The sequence below is a fragment of the Megalops cyprinoides genome, chromosome 23, assembly GCF_013368585.1.
Source record: "Megalops cyprinoides isolate fMegCyp1 chromosome 23, fMegCyp1.pri, whole genome shotgun sequence".
Classification (NCBI taxonomy): Eukaryota; Metazoa; Chordata; class Actinopteri; order Elopiformes; family Megalopidae; genus Megalops; species Megalops cyprinoides.
The window spans coordinates 24,079,592-24,094,987 of NC_050605.1; the positions used below are offsets into that span (position 1 = coordinate 24,079,592).

The 15,396-nt window shown below is 43.1% G+C and overlaps 2 protein-coding genes across 2 annotated transcripts; both read right to left on the reverse strand.

Moving 5' to 3' along the window:
* Nucleotides 1–1,313: 1,313 nt before the first annotated feature.
* Nucleotides 1,314–5,252, reverse strand: LOC118770310 (cyclin-dependent kinase inhibitor 1B-like). Its single transcript, XM_036517910.1, has 3 exons — nucleotides 4,482–5,252; nucleotides 3,931–4,030; nucleotides 1,314–2,668 (listed from the first exon to the last, which is right to left on the reverse strand). The coding sequence occupies exons 1-2, from the start codon at nucleotides 4,957–4,959 to the stop codon at nucleotides 3,942–3,944; spliced, it is 567 nt and encodes a 188-aa protein (XP_036373803.1). The 5' UTR covers nucleotides 4,960–5,252; the 3' UTR covers nucleotides 1,314–2,668; nucleotides 3,931–3,941.
* Nucleotides 5,253–9,103: 3,851 nt separating this feature from the next.
* Nucleotides 9,104–13,420, reverse strand: yars2 (tyrosyl-tRNA synthetase 2, mitochondrial). The gene is made up of 5 exons (XM_036518059.1): nucleotides 12,177–13,420; nucleotides 11,186–11,353; nucleotides 10,625–10,780; nucleotides 9,892–10,062; nucleotides 9,104–9,426 (listed from the first exon to the last, which is right to left on the reverse strand). The coding sequence occupies exons 1-5, from the start codon at nucleotides 12,968–12,970 to the stop codon at nucleotides 9,267–9,269; spliced, it is 1,449 nt and encodes a 482-aa protein (XP_036373952.1). The 5' UTR covers nucleotides 12,971–13,420; the 3' UTR covers nucleotides 9,104–9,266.
* Nucleotides 13,421–15,396: the final 1,976 nt, after the last annotated feature.

Below are 15,396 nucleotides of genomic sequence, written 5' to 3' on the forward strand. Positions count from 1 at the left end.
TGTTGTAACGTTTACATGCATGAAACGACGGGTGTACGCACACTTTAAAAATGTATTTTATAACCACGATGCTGATATCATCATGGGTCCTACGAACTAGTTGTACACACGTGTGCCGTAATATTGCGGTGTCGTTTATATGTCATTTCATGCTGTTTTGGAGCCTGAATCAATGAAATGCATCAGTTGAAATGCTGAGTGTCACATGTATTTGTAAAGACCAGACAGCAAAATGCCAGATGACTTTCCTGAGATCTTCAACATTCACCTATTTTATAATTAGACTTTAGCCGGTTTGTAAATATATAGCTAAATATACTATATTTTATACCACATAAATGCTCCCTTATGCATGCCATACTGAGTGCTAATATCAGTAGACTGTATTTTTGTGCAATCTGACGTTCTGATTTTAATGTTATAAGTGAGTTCTCACATGATGGCCTCAGTTCTAAGTGGTCCCTGAGTTCTAGTGCTCAAACAGTGATATTTCCAGGGTACAGAAAGTCTGAACCATTGGGATCTCCAGCTACAGAACGTGACTACATGAATTAGTAACCAGGCTTAGTGAGCAATTACACATCTCAGCTGTGGTACTTTTGGGACGTGCACACATAGGACTGTGCAGGTTGTGCTGACACTGTGGAGTAAATTGCTCAGTTAAAAAGGGTCTATATGGGATTGTGTGCTGGTAAAGGTCCCGAGACTGAAAACTCTACAGGACAGAGCGTCCCAATGTTGCAGACAGTGCTGTATGGATGCGGTTTTTGGCAGACATTTATAAAGGCATGACAAAAAAAAATGAAAAGATGGCACTTAAGATCATCCACTTCTCTGAAAGCACTGCATATGATGGTATTTCACAGCAGATACTTGTTGAGGTATCCCTTTGGTATTCTTTATCAGCTACTCAGGCCTCCTGCTTTTTGTGGCTGTGCTGGAGTGACACACAGGGTCACAGAAATTGGTACACAAGCATGTCTGGATCATGCTAAACAGCAAAACATCTATAAATGAGTTATCGTTATAAATATTAATGCATGTTAACTGTGCACCATGAAATATTCATTAACCATTTTGAAACAAATATATCTGGAGATATCAGTGATGCAAACAGAAGTCTGATATTGATTATTTGGTTTCATTTTTTTTTATTAACTGAAACATTTTTGAACAAACATTACAAAATGCAAATATGTCAAATATTTTATCAGGCTCAGTTTGCAACCTTATATGATTTTAAAGGAAAAAAAAGATGAGAAACTACAAAAAAGCGCTTACAAAAAAAATGCACAAATGCCACTTTGGATAACAATAAACAAAACCCATTTTTTCTAAATAAAAAAAGCTTGACATAAATAAGTTAGTATAATTTCTCAGTGTTTTTACAAAGTTATGTACATAGGTACACTTCAGAGTTTTACACAAAATACACAGGCAGTGTAACTTCCTTTTTGAAATATGGAGAACTCCTTTTCTGGGCATGACAGTGCTGGATTCATACATTTCTTAAAGAACATGCAGAATTATGGTCAAAGGCAGAAGAATGTTATCTTCAACCAATTTTTATCACATTGCACTGCATTAAATATTTTACCAGCTGAACTGTGGGGAAATACACAATAACCTTAAACAATACAATTTTGATGTTACAATTTACTGGATCAGTAGGACATATCACTTAAAATAAAAAGATATATATAAATTTACAAAAAAAAAGTATAAATAAAGCAAATAAGACACTTCGGTGCATTTAGTCAGTGGCTGTTGTAGTAATACTGAGCTGTAAAATTTGACCTTATGCTTCAACTTCAATTATTAAACTCCTGAATACTTCAAACTGCCCCCGCCCCCAAAGGTAACATCTACTGTTCTAATCAAGTGAACACAAAACTTGGAACAGAAACTTTGGCAGAATTAATTTTACAGTAATTATAAACTTTCTCCCCACACAAAAGGGCAGAGTGAGAGATCAAACATAATCACTGCCATTGCTCATCACTGCAGGATCAAATTCTGAACAGCCATTTTCTTGGGGCATGTTTAGTATCTTAGGTCCCAAGGTCCCAAGAGAAATCAAACCTTTCAATGACCTTAACTTATGAACTACTTTTGAAAAAATGTACAGCACTTCACTTAGGTGCAGTAAAGAGCCAAAATGAAAAAAAGTGAAGATCTAATGATTGGGAACATTTCAAACCCTGATTAGCACATTTCCAAGTATTTTTTTTTCATATAAAAAGACCCCCCCAACCCCCCGCCCAAAAAAAACAAACAAAAAAAACACCACCTTCAAAAATGACAGCATTTTGGAAACATTTAGAAAACTATGCAATTCTTCAAGTCAAATCAAATTCACACCGTTTTATATAAAGGAAATTTGTATCTTAATTTTTATGTGCTACATATGAAGAGAAACTATGTACACAGGTAGTACAAAAATGAGCAAAAAAGGAAAAAACCTAATTGCACACTGCTACATTGACTGCTTTAGAGGCAGTTACCTTTTATTGAGTGCCACAACTTTAGTGTTTATATTCAGTGCTTGTACAGCATCCCCGTCCTCGGGAGAGACGATATGTATTTTCAATTTTCTTTAAATGTAGTTCCTCTTTACTTCATCAACCACTGAAGTATTCGATGAAAAGCGGGAATTACATCTTCAGATCTGTAGGACACAAGTCAATAAGTAAAAATTCTGAGAAACTTCATGCACAGGAAATATTCCTTTGTCTCCTCGGCTGAATTGTTAATTATGGGGTTAAGCAACTTGAAGTAATACTTGTGACAGGAGCTGCCTTAGGACATCAGAATAATATACCAACTATGAATTAGTAACACCTCTTAAACTTTGTGATTATTGATTTATTTCCATTTTAAGTGCCATTAGTTGTTGAATAATGCCTTTTATGAACAGTATGTTTATATTTACGGATTTAATTTTTAAAAAATGTATGAAAAAAAAATTACTTTTAGCAATACAGTCAAACACATTTACTTCTCGTGGATGTACATTAAGGCAGACCCGCTTACGTAAATAAATTCAGAATTGAAGCATGAAATGCACATCTACATTTCATGACATACAATTTTAAATCACACTGACATCTGCAGCGCTCTGAGAGCACGAGCGAGCTGCTGACGTGTTACTATAGCGCTGTTCAGCAGGGGACGCTTGTTTACGGCGCAGAAACTCAATCTCGGCGTAGTGGTGGCACTGCAAAGTCCTGCATGTCAATTCAGCCTTTTTTTTCTATCTCTGCTGACAATATTACGCTAGTTTACGTAGCCATTATTTCACTGTGCAACTGCGCTTTTAATGGTCGTCAGGGAATAATCGCGCAAATTTTAACGAAGACAAGCTTGTTCTGCATTTCAAACGCATAAATGCCGTACAGATGGCTGCTTAAACAGCCGAGGTTACGTGCATATATACACCAACCACTTACTATGTTTACGTCTCATAGTTCAGGGAAAAACCAACACTTCATAAAACTTACAGAGTTTGCCAGTACTTTGACAGTCATGCGGGATCGAAGCATGGAGCTATGATTCGCACCGGTACAGTTTTTAGTGGGCATTCCAAAAAACACAATTATTTTGGTCAACGGGCGCATCCCGTCTCGCGCCGTCCAGAGTAAAACATTCCGGACCCAGAGACGGCACGAGAGTCCGCTGCGTGGCACCGGATTTCTGTGACTTTAACACATATTTAAATGAACTAGCAGCTAAATAAGAATAGTCAGCAGAGCTGTAGCAACAGAAGAGGGTCGCAGCTGTAGTTAGCCTCGGGCACACGTCTGCTTTCCGTGACACCTTGACAGAACTAAACGAAGCTTTCGCTGCACGTATAGACATGTCCTGATCCAACATGTACTGAAGACCATCTTAGCAAGACATCGATGACTCCGGATAACGGCGAGAGCTTACCTTTATAACGTTTACGTCTGTGACTTGGGACTGGGTTTCACGGGTGTATCTTCTACAGAATGAGCCAAAACGGTGCCACAAGTGACTTCATCCAACGAGTCTGGGACAGAAAAGGAAATATTTTAGTTAGCTCAGTAGCCAGTTGGGTAAAGCTAAGTATTAGCCCATGATAAATTATGCAGGCAACATGAAAATAGGTGCATTTGATAAAAAAAAAAATAAATAAAAAATAAACACGCTTGCACACTCTCCCGACATTTACTCGCTGTTGCTGCAAACATCTGAAAAGAGTTTTGGATTGCGTCTTCACTACGCTTAATGCTCGCTGCATTCTGCTAAGAGCAAAAGCCACGGCAGCTACGTACCAATGTAAACCGGGAAAATAAAATACCAGAATATCTACAAGGTATTCACTGAATCTTAAACAGGCCTGATGCTTTAGTTAGGTTTAAACTACCGTACGACCGCAAGATTCATTCGAATACAAATTTATATTTTGCATTCAAAGACTCCATTGATCCGCGACGTTAAATTTAAAATGGATAATCTACCATGACTGGCTGGTCTTTTCCTCTGTCCGCTGCATTGGTCTTTGTAATCCATTGGATCTTCTGACTTCTCAGTTTTCTGCTCGGTTCTCAGTTTTCTTTCTCCTGGGCTCTCTTGACATGGAGTCACTCTCAGACAATTACGATTCCCATTAAGATCCACATTGTTATTTCCAGAAAGGCGTAAGTTCTTCGGAGCTCGATGTGGTCTGTTGTAAAACTCTGGTAAATCTTTGCTATCCACGACCTGCCACTCGAATCGGCCATTCGACAGCGGCTTGTTATTCGCAAAATCAAAATTCCATTTTGCAGAGGATGCGTCTTCCATCCCTTCTAATTGTCCCTTTAAATCCTTCTTTAACTCTTCGTGATCCACCGACCCAAAAAGGGATCTGCGGGCTGAGGACTTCGGGTGATCCGACAGCCTGCCATCCATCCTTTCCGAAGTCGGGCTCCCATTTGAGAGACGAACATTTGACATTTTCCTCGTGTGAAAGAAGAACCAAACAACCTATTTAAACAAGTATCTCCCCCTTACTTATCGCAATCCAAAACAGGCGAAAAAATTCTGCGATCAACGCAAACGCAGGCATGCCATGCACAAAACTCAGTTGTAACAGTAAAACGTTAACAACCACTACGCCAATGTGAGCTAAACTAATCTTCGCAGATCATCAAAACAAAGTGCACTTGCAAAAGCCACTCCTGTCAATTTCGTCTTGTAGTAAGAGAGAAGAAAAAAACAGACAAGCCTTTACCCAATATGGCGATTGAAGGGAGGTTGACCGAGAAAAAATGATTGACAGCCAAAGCTACTTAAACGGAGGAGGACACTCATTGGTTAAAGAAAACGGCACCGCCCACTTCTCTTAAGGGGCCCAGCGGCGTTTAAAGCGCACAAGCTGCACGCAGATTCAGTCCGAGTTACCGGAGTCAGAGAATACGCATGAAGATTCTGTTTTAACTTTCTGTCCGTTGAAAAAAAGAGAAAACAAAACATATGTTTATTGCAAAGTAACCTAAGGCATTATAATTAGAGATAGTGGAACGATTCAAATGGACAGACCATATTTTAAAAAGAAACGCTTCAAACTTCTCATGTTTGCGTTATTTGATGCCTTATGCGTAGCCCTTAATGTACGATTATGATACCATTAAGCCATGTCCGTGACTTTTCTGGGCGGCTGTCCACCTTTATACAGGCTATGTGACTTATTTCACAAGGGCTGTGTCGCGGTGACCTCGCCATGGTCGCAGTGCTGTTTCTGTGAAAGCGAGTCGCTTGCCGATGAGAAACTGAGGCGTAAACAAGGTGCAGAATGCAGCAGCAAGCGCCACCGTAACGAAAAAAAACGACATTACGGCTGAAATCAAACGCAGAACTCAAGCGCTGACATTAAATAAAGACGACTGGACAATTACAAAAAAGACCAAGCCCGTATCGCCGTGGGGGTAAAGTTCTGAAGCAGAAAACATTTACTGTAAACTACGCTGCAACCCCTGTACCAGCTCAAACCATTAGCGATAAAATGCTTATCATGCACTGCAGATTTGTGGGAAGGAATTTAACGCCACCTATTGTCTTGTTTTAAAGTTGTAACTACATATCGACCAGTGAGTGATATTTGATTTTTTTCGTCTGTAGGAAAAAAGTAAAAGGCCAAAGGTTAAGAGCTGGGAAGAAAGAAAACACTTTAACTGCGATTATGTTGAGCACTGTCACCAAGGACGTTTGCAAGTGGAGTGCCTCACGGTATCTGTCGATGAAATTAACAGTACATGATTTAATCCCTACATTTGTCCGCTAGGTACATGTCTTTAATTTAAATTTTATTTGTGGCCATTTGATACAATGGCAGTCTCAGGTGGGCCCTACTTTTTCTCTCACACAAGTAATTTCTGTTCGGACGAATTCTTGCCAGGACAATCATTCCTTTCCGGGTTCGAATTACGGGGGGGTCTGACCCCCCTAATTAAGAGTTGGACCCCCCCCGGGGGGGGGGGGGGGGGGGGGGGTCGAAATGTTTATATATCCTTCTTACTTGTAATTGTAAATATTACAATATATTTCCCATGTTCATGCCTGGAGGAATCTTGTAATACGATTGTAATACCCCTAAAGTGGACCATACTTTGTAATATTTACTACTACAGGTAGAATAGATGTTTCGACCCCCGTAACCCCCCCCCCCAACTGTTGTTTTTACCTCTTTTGGGGGGGTCCAAGTCTTAATTAGGGGGGTCAGATCCCCAATCACTCCCCATAATTTGAACCCTGATTCCTTTTTCCTATTACAAAGTCACTTACAGTAAACATTACTGTAAGTGACTTTGTAATAAACTTTGTGTAATGACTGAAAAATACACACAAAAGTCATTAAATGTAGCTGGACATATCCTCAATCTGGAATTACCTTTGTTTCCGAGGCTGAGGCAGCTTCCGTCACAGTTGGCTGTAAATCGTGTGCAGTGCGTAATACTTCCTCACGGTACACACTCTGTTGCTGCTTGCCAGGAGTCCTTCAAGAGGATGACACTTTTTTTATCTCTCTCTCTACTGTTCAAAATCCTTATTTCAGGAGGTCACAAAGTTAAAGTATGGTGTGATATGAAAGATGAGGTAATTCGGAGAAAAGTTAATGTTATCATTTATTTTGCCGCAGTATACTGGCGCTAATCTCTGTAGCTTTGCCTTTCTGAGAGCTGCACAATAAGGAGGTTGTTGATAGTGTTATCATTTGCAGCCACACTGTGGCAAACACATAGAATGATTACAGTTATGGCTCGGGATTTTTGTTCACTCCTGTATGAATTGTGTCATTATTTCCCAGTTTTTTTCCACGTTGTCTGAGCTGAAGAAGTGCATCGGTAGAGAAGTGAGGTCATAAATTAACTTCTCACATGAATTTGTAAGAGACAAACCTGCTGATTTTTAAAGTAGGCCAATTTCAATGAGGTTTTACTTGCATAGATAAGTGGAAAATGTCAATTTTTCAAAAAATTCTGTAAATTAATGATAGGCCTTTGACACTGAAAAAAACAACATAAATAAGGTGTAAAATTCATATACTAAAGTCTTTTGTACTCTCACAAAACACTGAAAGTAATTTGTAATTTACAAAAAGTACAGGTATTACAAAATGTCTTATTCTACACGTTGGAGGCAATGAGGGGTTGCGTTTTGTCTATAATGTGCACTGTCATGCACTACACCTTGGATTCGTGTGTGGTCCTGGAGGGATGCTTTCATTCCATTGGGTGAGAGACCGAGAGTGGGAGCTGAAAGCATCTGCTTCAGGATGATTTTGCCTGCCCCTGTATTCTGACATTCTGACAGTTAGGAAGCCTCTTAAGCACAGGCATGGATGCCTACAGCTTTGGCTTGTGTGTTGCCTATTTGTAACTAGCTATAGCATAAATAACTGTATAGTATGACTATGGCTGTAGGTTGTATATATGTATATGTGTACTAAATGATATATTTTCCTATTATACTTACACATAGATCAACCATTCCAGAAGTGTTGAATTTATTATAAAAGTTAAACTGCTATAAAAAAATGACATACATTGTTACAGCACATCCATTCGTAAACAGACTCCTCTGTGACTGCTGACTGGCTGCATCCAGCCTGCCACAGACTTAATGGAAGTTCCTTCACTGATCTCAGCTGTCAGCAGCTTCTGCGATACTGGAGGTGAGCTCTTTCTCGCGCTGGCGAGCTGTTTTGCAGAGGGAGGTAGAGCAGGGACTTCTTTCACTTGCTGTCTTACAGGCTTAGACACTCTTCATAATGGTACCCATTTCACTTCTGCTTCTGACAAAGGGTCAGTACCAAGGCTCGTAAGTGAGTGAACATCAAATAAGTTTGGGACGTGGCCCAGACATTTGTCAACAGTCAGAGTTACGTTTTAAAAATGCACATTTTCAGAGAGACTTCTCAGTGTTTTTGTCCCCCTCAAAGGGAGCTCCAGGAATGAAATAGCATGTTCACACAAAATCATCCAATCTCACACCCATATTGCCACTTAATACACAGTGGGTGAAAGCATAAACTGTATTTTTCAATCAAGCTGAATTATGTTTTTGTCATCTCCTATTCATTGCAGAATTGGCCACTCGCAAGACTGTTGCAACTCCTGTGGTGTATTGCGTGATATTACGCGTGGCTAAATTCTGTAGTATTGAATATTTCTCAGCCATTGTAAAGAAAGTCACTGACCTCTAGTGGTAAAATCTTGGACTACATGCAGACATATGCAGGCACATGTATATATGCTACATACATACTACAGACCATGAACACACAGAGATGCCTGTTATGCGTCCCACCAGGGACAAAGGTAGCACAAAATCTATATTGCATGATCTCTGTCAAATACTGAGTTCAGGTTAGTCAGGTGATTTTGACAAAGGTGTCACATGCTGTAGTCTTCTGTAATTTGTCGGTTCAGGACGGCAACGTTAAAGCTGAAAACAAACTTACCTCATCATCCCTCCACCTGCGTCCCAAGCAGAATCCAAACTGCAGTATGGCACAATGTTTAACCAGAGGTTTCATTTAATGACATCACAAAACACACACTACATCCATTTAGGTCATTCTGTGAAAACGCCTGCGTCTGACGCAAAATAAAATCCACATGATAAGGAATTTCTCTCTGAAGCTGCTGGAGCTTGACTCCGCCAAGTGACCTTTTTTCCCTGCATGCCTCAGGGTCAGAAGGGTCCAGGACGCCTGGCAGGAGCAGGGTGGATGAGCAGTTCTCGTGCAGCTTGCTGTGATGTCACAAGTTCAGCCACTTAAGAATGTAGAAGTTCTTCTTGCCCACTCGCAGAAGGGTCAGGCCGTTGGCGAGGATGTGCTGGCCTGGGATCAGCACCTGCTCGGGGTTGTCTGCCCTGCTGTGGTTTATCGAAACCCCGCCCTCCGTCACCATGTGGTACCTGTACAGCAGCAGACAGACTGGTGATTACCTGCACAACTGACCCACACACACACTTTGAAGGTCATAAGCAATAAGGTTTCATGGTCATGTGTTGTGCCTCTGATGAAACAGTAGCAGCACCAACAGAGTCAAAAGGCTGGTCCTAAACAGCAGGCCTTTGATCAGAGGGCTGACCCATGGTCACCTACTGCCCATGTGCAAGAAACTCAGAGATGTACCAGCCATGGAAAGGGCAGCAGGAGGAACACAAAACAAATCTTCTACAAAGACCACACAATACATGACAATATCGTGGAAGCAATATGTGGAGACGTAACCCAGGAAACTGGACTGAGAAAATACTGTGTGACTGCAAGATCTTTGCCTCAGCATGTCAGAGGAGCATTTGTGTTTGAGCGAGAGGAAGTGTGAATGAGAGAGAGAGAGGAAGTGAAGGACATCAGAGAGATGCGCATGGCCCCACCCTCTGGCCCCCTCGGGGATGGCGTTGGCCATCCGGCAGGCCTCCAGAACAGTGATGCCCGGCTCCAGCAGCCTCTCGCTGAAGGGAGCCTCCCGGAAGAGCTCCTGCAGCTCCTCGTCGCTCATCGTCTCCAGCGCCTGCAGGCTGCCGTGGTACAGAGCGCTGGTGCACCTGCACACCCACACGGCAGAGGGGGAAAGCAGGTGAGCACAGCGCACCTGTGAGGATTCACATGCCATTCATGCTGGAGCTCCCAAGCAGGACAGGGAAAGAGCTGCTCGGATGGCAGTGCCCTGGTCAGGACCCCAGGGCAGCGGGAAAAAAACTGGGTGTCCTCGTCTCACTGCTCGAAGGCACCCTGTGATTCGTCAGGTGCCTGCGAGTCACTGGGATGACGTCAGCAGAGTGGCGCTTATCCTCCAATGAGCACCCACCCTACTGTAGTGTGCCCTGTCTGGGCTCCCCTGGTCAAAGCACAGTTACGACGTGAACAAAAGCTGACCCGACCTCTCCCTGGTACACAGTTAAATGACAAGCTTTTCTGCTAATTTTAATGCATGGCCACTTTTATTTGTAATTATTAAAGATTCAACAAAGTACGTTCAGCTGCAGCTGTTGGCTGTGTCAGTGTATGGGAGGGTTTCAGGGTGCTGAGACGAGGCTGGTTTACACACACCGACTCCCACACAGGGCTGCAGAAAGGAGAAGAGGAGCACAGGAAGGAGCCACTTGCCTCTTGGCACTCTCCAGGCCCTCCCTGCCGTGGATGAGCTTGGTGACCTCCGCTGCCAGCCGCTTCTGCGCCGGCCGCTTCCCCGGGTCCTGCCTCTGCTGGTCCATCACCTTCTCCACCTCCTCCAACGGCAGGAAGGTGAACATCTTCAGGTACCTGCAGCAGGGGGACAGACATTTCTCCAGAACAGGCACAGGACTACCTGAGAGGCACAGTGCCTCTGAGCACCGGCCTACTGACAGCACTCACGCTCTTCTCTCTTTCATGAAAATGGTTTGTTTCAAAGGGGTGCAGAGTCTTCCGTTTGTACAGCTAAATGCCAATTTAATGTACAGTGTCCAATAAGTCAATGATATAAACACAGACACCATGTAACACATTACCTGAGATTCTTAACATACTGTAATTAACACCGTAAACTTTTCAGTTGATATGTATATGTGCTATGGTCTACATTAACTAGAGCACAGACACATTAACTTGCATGGCTATTTAATGACCTCACTGGCCATCTGCGGTCTGGTCAGGACTGTGTGTCTCAGAGAGAGGGAGAACACTTGCCTTTCTACGCTGGCGTCAGGCTGTCTGAGGAAATACTGGTACAGCTCAAAGGGGGAGGTTTTGTCCCGGTTAAGCCACACGGCGTTCCCAGCGGTCTTTCCCAGCTTGTCTCCAGCGGTACTGGTCACCAGAGGCACGGTGAGCCCGAACACCTCCTGTCCTGTCACTCTTTCACACGCAGATACAAAAGCAAAGCATGAGCAACCAAGATAAGCACGTGAAGCCAAAACACTGACCGTTCCCTTACAATTCTCTCTGATTCTGTAGTGCCTGAGTGAGTAGTGAGTTCTCGCCATTTTAATTCGTCACAAGTGCCCACAACTGCAAAATGAAGGTCGTTTGCAAATTGTTTTTGATGCTCATGACAGTAATCAGATTTTTTACAATTAATAAATAATCTCTTTTAGTAGTAACCTAGTTGCAATCATTGTTAGCCTGGCTAGCTGGTCATTCTATTTCATGTGCAAAATGAGCTTGGAAATGATCTAATGTAGTTATTCTACAGATAATAGCAACGTAAAACGTCAAACCACACACTAACTGAAATCTAAGTAGATCTGCCGCATTTGACTGTTGTCAATGACTGTTGTCAATGTTATCATGACCATGCTTTTTGCTGTTTCTGTTTTTGATGATGTCAAAGGTCAAGAAGCCGGAGAAGCAGGGGTTCAGAGATGATACCAAAGCTTCCAAGTTGTATTTGCTACTTGCTTACGTGAACGGTTTATTCAACTCGGCAACTCTTTTTACTCCTGTACTGAATGCAGTATCAGACCGGCCCAGCCGGAATGATCACAGGTTACCATATTCTCTCCCGTCAAATCCAGCAAGATTCATCAGAGGGTCAACACAACAGAAATGCACAGAAATAACTAAATAATTCCTCATACGCTCTACAATAGTGTCTGCCATGTCCAATTACATAGGCGCCACGTAACTTAACGCTGAACTAGCATGCATCATGTGTCAGCTCAAAAACAGAGAACTTTACTTGTGGATATAATCGTGACCGGACATCAGGTTGCCGAGCTGGTCTGTTCCTCCCAGCTGGATCTTGCAGTCGTAGTGCTGGTTGAGATGGTAGAAGTCGTAGGCCTGGAAGAGCTGGTAGGAGAACTCGGTCATGCTCATGCCGTCGGCGCTCCGCAGCCGGGACTGCACGCTGTGTCTACTTAACATCGTGCCCATCCGAAAGTGCCTGCCCACGTCGGACAGAAACGAAACCACATTCCACCTGTGGTACCAGCTGGCATTGTTCAGGACCGTCATCGTCCCCAGCTTTTGGCTACCACTGGAGAAATACAGTTCGTGGTTGGCAAAAACTCGCTGCAGGCTCTCTCTGATGCCCCTCGTGTTCTCCTCCACGGCCTCTTCGGAGAGCTGTTCCCGTTCCTTTGTTTTTCCGCTCGGGTCCCCGATCTGGGCAGTGGCTCCCCCGATGACCGCGATGACATTGTGGCCGGCGCTTCGGAAGTGCAGCAACCCGATGATAGCGACCAGATTCCCCGCATGCAGGCTGTCAGCGGTGGGGTCGAAGCCGCAGTACACCGTCTGCGGACCGGACTGCAGAAGCTGCGGAAGCTGCACTTGGACGGCAGAATCCGGGAACGCGTCCTTTAAAATCCCTCGTTTGTTAAGAGCTGACAGGAGCCCACTTCCACCGCTGACAGTGGAGAGGAATTTCACTTTACTGCAAAAACACTGATACTTCTTTTTCAGTACTGAACCCCGTATCCAAACGGGTCGCCACCCCCGCGCTATGGGCGCCGCCATATTTAGCGGCATGACCTCGAAAGTGGGCGTGTTAGCGATTCACCTATAACAAGGGAACTGGTGCCATCTAGTGTAGCCGACTGTGAAGTGTAGAGTATTTTTATTTTTCATATAACAACCATCAAAAATAGTAATAATGCTGACGTTCGTCCTCTATAGCCTACCCACTGGAACTTAACAACATGTCCCTGCTGTGCCACGTCTACGTAAACACATGTGTGTTATGGGTTTACCCATCCTTAATGGCTTCGGGGGTTGCGGGAGGATACCCCTGAGCAGCACTGCACCGAGAGTGCGCAGAACGCACACTCCGATATCGCCCGTGATATAGTTTAATTAGTGAATTCAGTCACCTAAAGGCGGTACAGGATCCTCAGCTGATCGTAAAATTCCGCACACCCAATCCTGTTATAGCGGGCAGCTGATGAAACGTGCCCCTTGCCACTACATTATCATGGCGCAGACGCTCATATCTAGAACGACTTGCAAAGGTTACAGATATATCTATTTATACAACTATACCGCCGTTTATGAACATTTACGGAGGCAATTTTGGGTTAAGTACCTTGCCCAGGGGTACAGCAGCAGTGCCCCAGCGGGGAATCAAGCCAACAACCACTATGCTATACTGCCGCCATGGAAATACTTCGCTGAAGTTCCTGGAAAAACGCAACAGACCATAGAATGGACAATGTGTACAAAAGTAATCTATATCAGTTCACCCTAGTACTCGAGTGTCTGTTTAGCAAATATTTAACAGAGTAAAAACACCGTGTAGACTCCTGGGAGTAAGCAAGTTCTCTTAGATTGTGGTAAACACGTGCGAGAGTCCACAGATTTACAGCTGCAACATCAACATCTACAATGTTGCTCAAAATAACAAAATATTAAACCCAGAATTAAGCTGCATACGTCATCTGGAAGATTTCTGAGTACAAGGCTTAACGCGAGAGGCTGAGGTAAGAACGACAAAGCAAAACGACGCTGTTTTAAAAATAATTTACTTCCAACAGTAAGCGGAGAGTAGCAACTGACAGAGGTTCATGCATTAACAAGACCACCATGAAAATTAAATGAGTGTTGCATGCACACTTAATGATTCCCATTCTCCCACAGCAGCCAGCAATTTTACCGACGTGCGTGTGTTTCAAATGCATGCTTAGATGAGATCTGTGCATGTACATTATTTGCAGTTAGAGTCTCTTAGACGGGTGCAGTGCTCCGATTCGCCTGTCTGTCCTCACAGGCTTCGCTCTGTTAACCCTGGGAATGGTTTTGGTAGCTCTCACCCACAGTGAAGACAGCGCTTGGTGTAAAACAAACTACCCGGCTATTCATAGTAAGCAGAGAATGAATCGGAAGTAGTACGCGAAGGACCGCAATGTGCCGTTGAGCGTCACAGTGCGGAGGTGGTGCGTAATTTACTGATCTGGATGTGGTTTGGATCGGCTCGTCATTACCACAGTGAATACGCGGAACCGTTCCGATTTTATGATAATCAGTATATTTGTGCAACACGTGCGACATGAGTCACCAGTTGTTTCACTGACCTTAAAAACGTAGCTAGTACGTTGTTGAATTAATTTACCATATTGAAACAAATAATTAAAGTATAATTTATTTCGCGTATGGACGTTGCGTATTGTTGTATTTGCGAACATTGGCTGTATTCATGTAAAGCCAAGCGTAAGGAAAGCAGACTGTAATCCTCTGTAATTTAAATTCAGATGCTTGCTCACTGGCAGAATATTCTAATTGCTTTGTAATTCTGGAACACGTGAGACATTTGTCGTGACAGCACAGCCGTGAAGTGTTAAATACTGCGTTGTGCATGCTGCATAAGACCATCCAGACATATGCGATCCGTAACTCTGGAACATTCATTAATCTTTTAACTGTGTGGGGTATGTATGTGCATACTATACTGAATATATCAGCGGACTAGTTTCCAGTGGATGCCTCTGACCATGAATAATGCAAAGCCAGTCGCTGAAGCAAGGTGGATCTGCATAAGCACAGCCATGCTAACATCTGCTGTGGTCAATTATTATATTTTATTACAATTAATCACATTATATTAACTGTAGAAGGATTTAATGCTATTGGCAGGACACAGTAATGTATTAATAATGACTGTTGCAGGAGCCAGTCTGGGATTTATATCTGTGTTTCTGTATTTTGAGTTATTAGCGGGATAATAGTCCTGACCCTGGGTGCTGGATGCACACATCGGGTGTGGCTACAGTTAGGATGGGGTCACAACACACCACACACACGCACATGTATGGTACGCAGACTTACACTTTCACAGATTAATAACTTAGCATATGCAGCTGCATACAGCCACTTGTTATACTTGTCCAGACAGTCCCCGAAAGACTGTTCTCTCCCTGGAGATTTATTGCGATTGACTGGACTTGGTGTTTCCATGGATACAG

Bases quoted from the DNA above. Each gene is read 5' to 3' on its own strand.
- LOC118770310 (XM_036517910.1), bottom strand. From the start codon at position 4,959: ATGTCAAATGTTCGTCTCTCAAATGGGAGCCCGACTTCGGAAAGGATG. The intron at 4,031-4,481 runs GTAGATTATCCA...TTTCTGTCCCAG, and splicing joins GAAAAGACCAGCCAGTCATG to ACTCGTTGGATGAAGTCACT.
- yars2 (XM_036518059.1), bottom strand. From the start codon at position 12,970: ATGCCGCTAAATATGGCGGCGCCCATAGCGCGGGGGTGGCGACCCGTT. The intron at 11,354-12,176 runs GTAAAGTTCTCT...TGCGTGTGAAAG, and splicing joins GGTCACGATTATATCCACAA to AGTGACAGGACAGGAGGTGT. The intron at 10,063-10,624 runs GCAAGTGGCTCC...GTGGGTGTGCAG, and splicing joins GGCCTGGAGAGTGCCAAGAG to GTGCACCAGCGCTCTGTACC.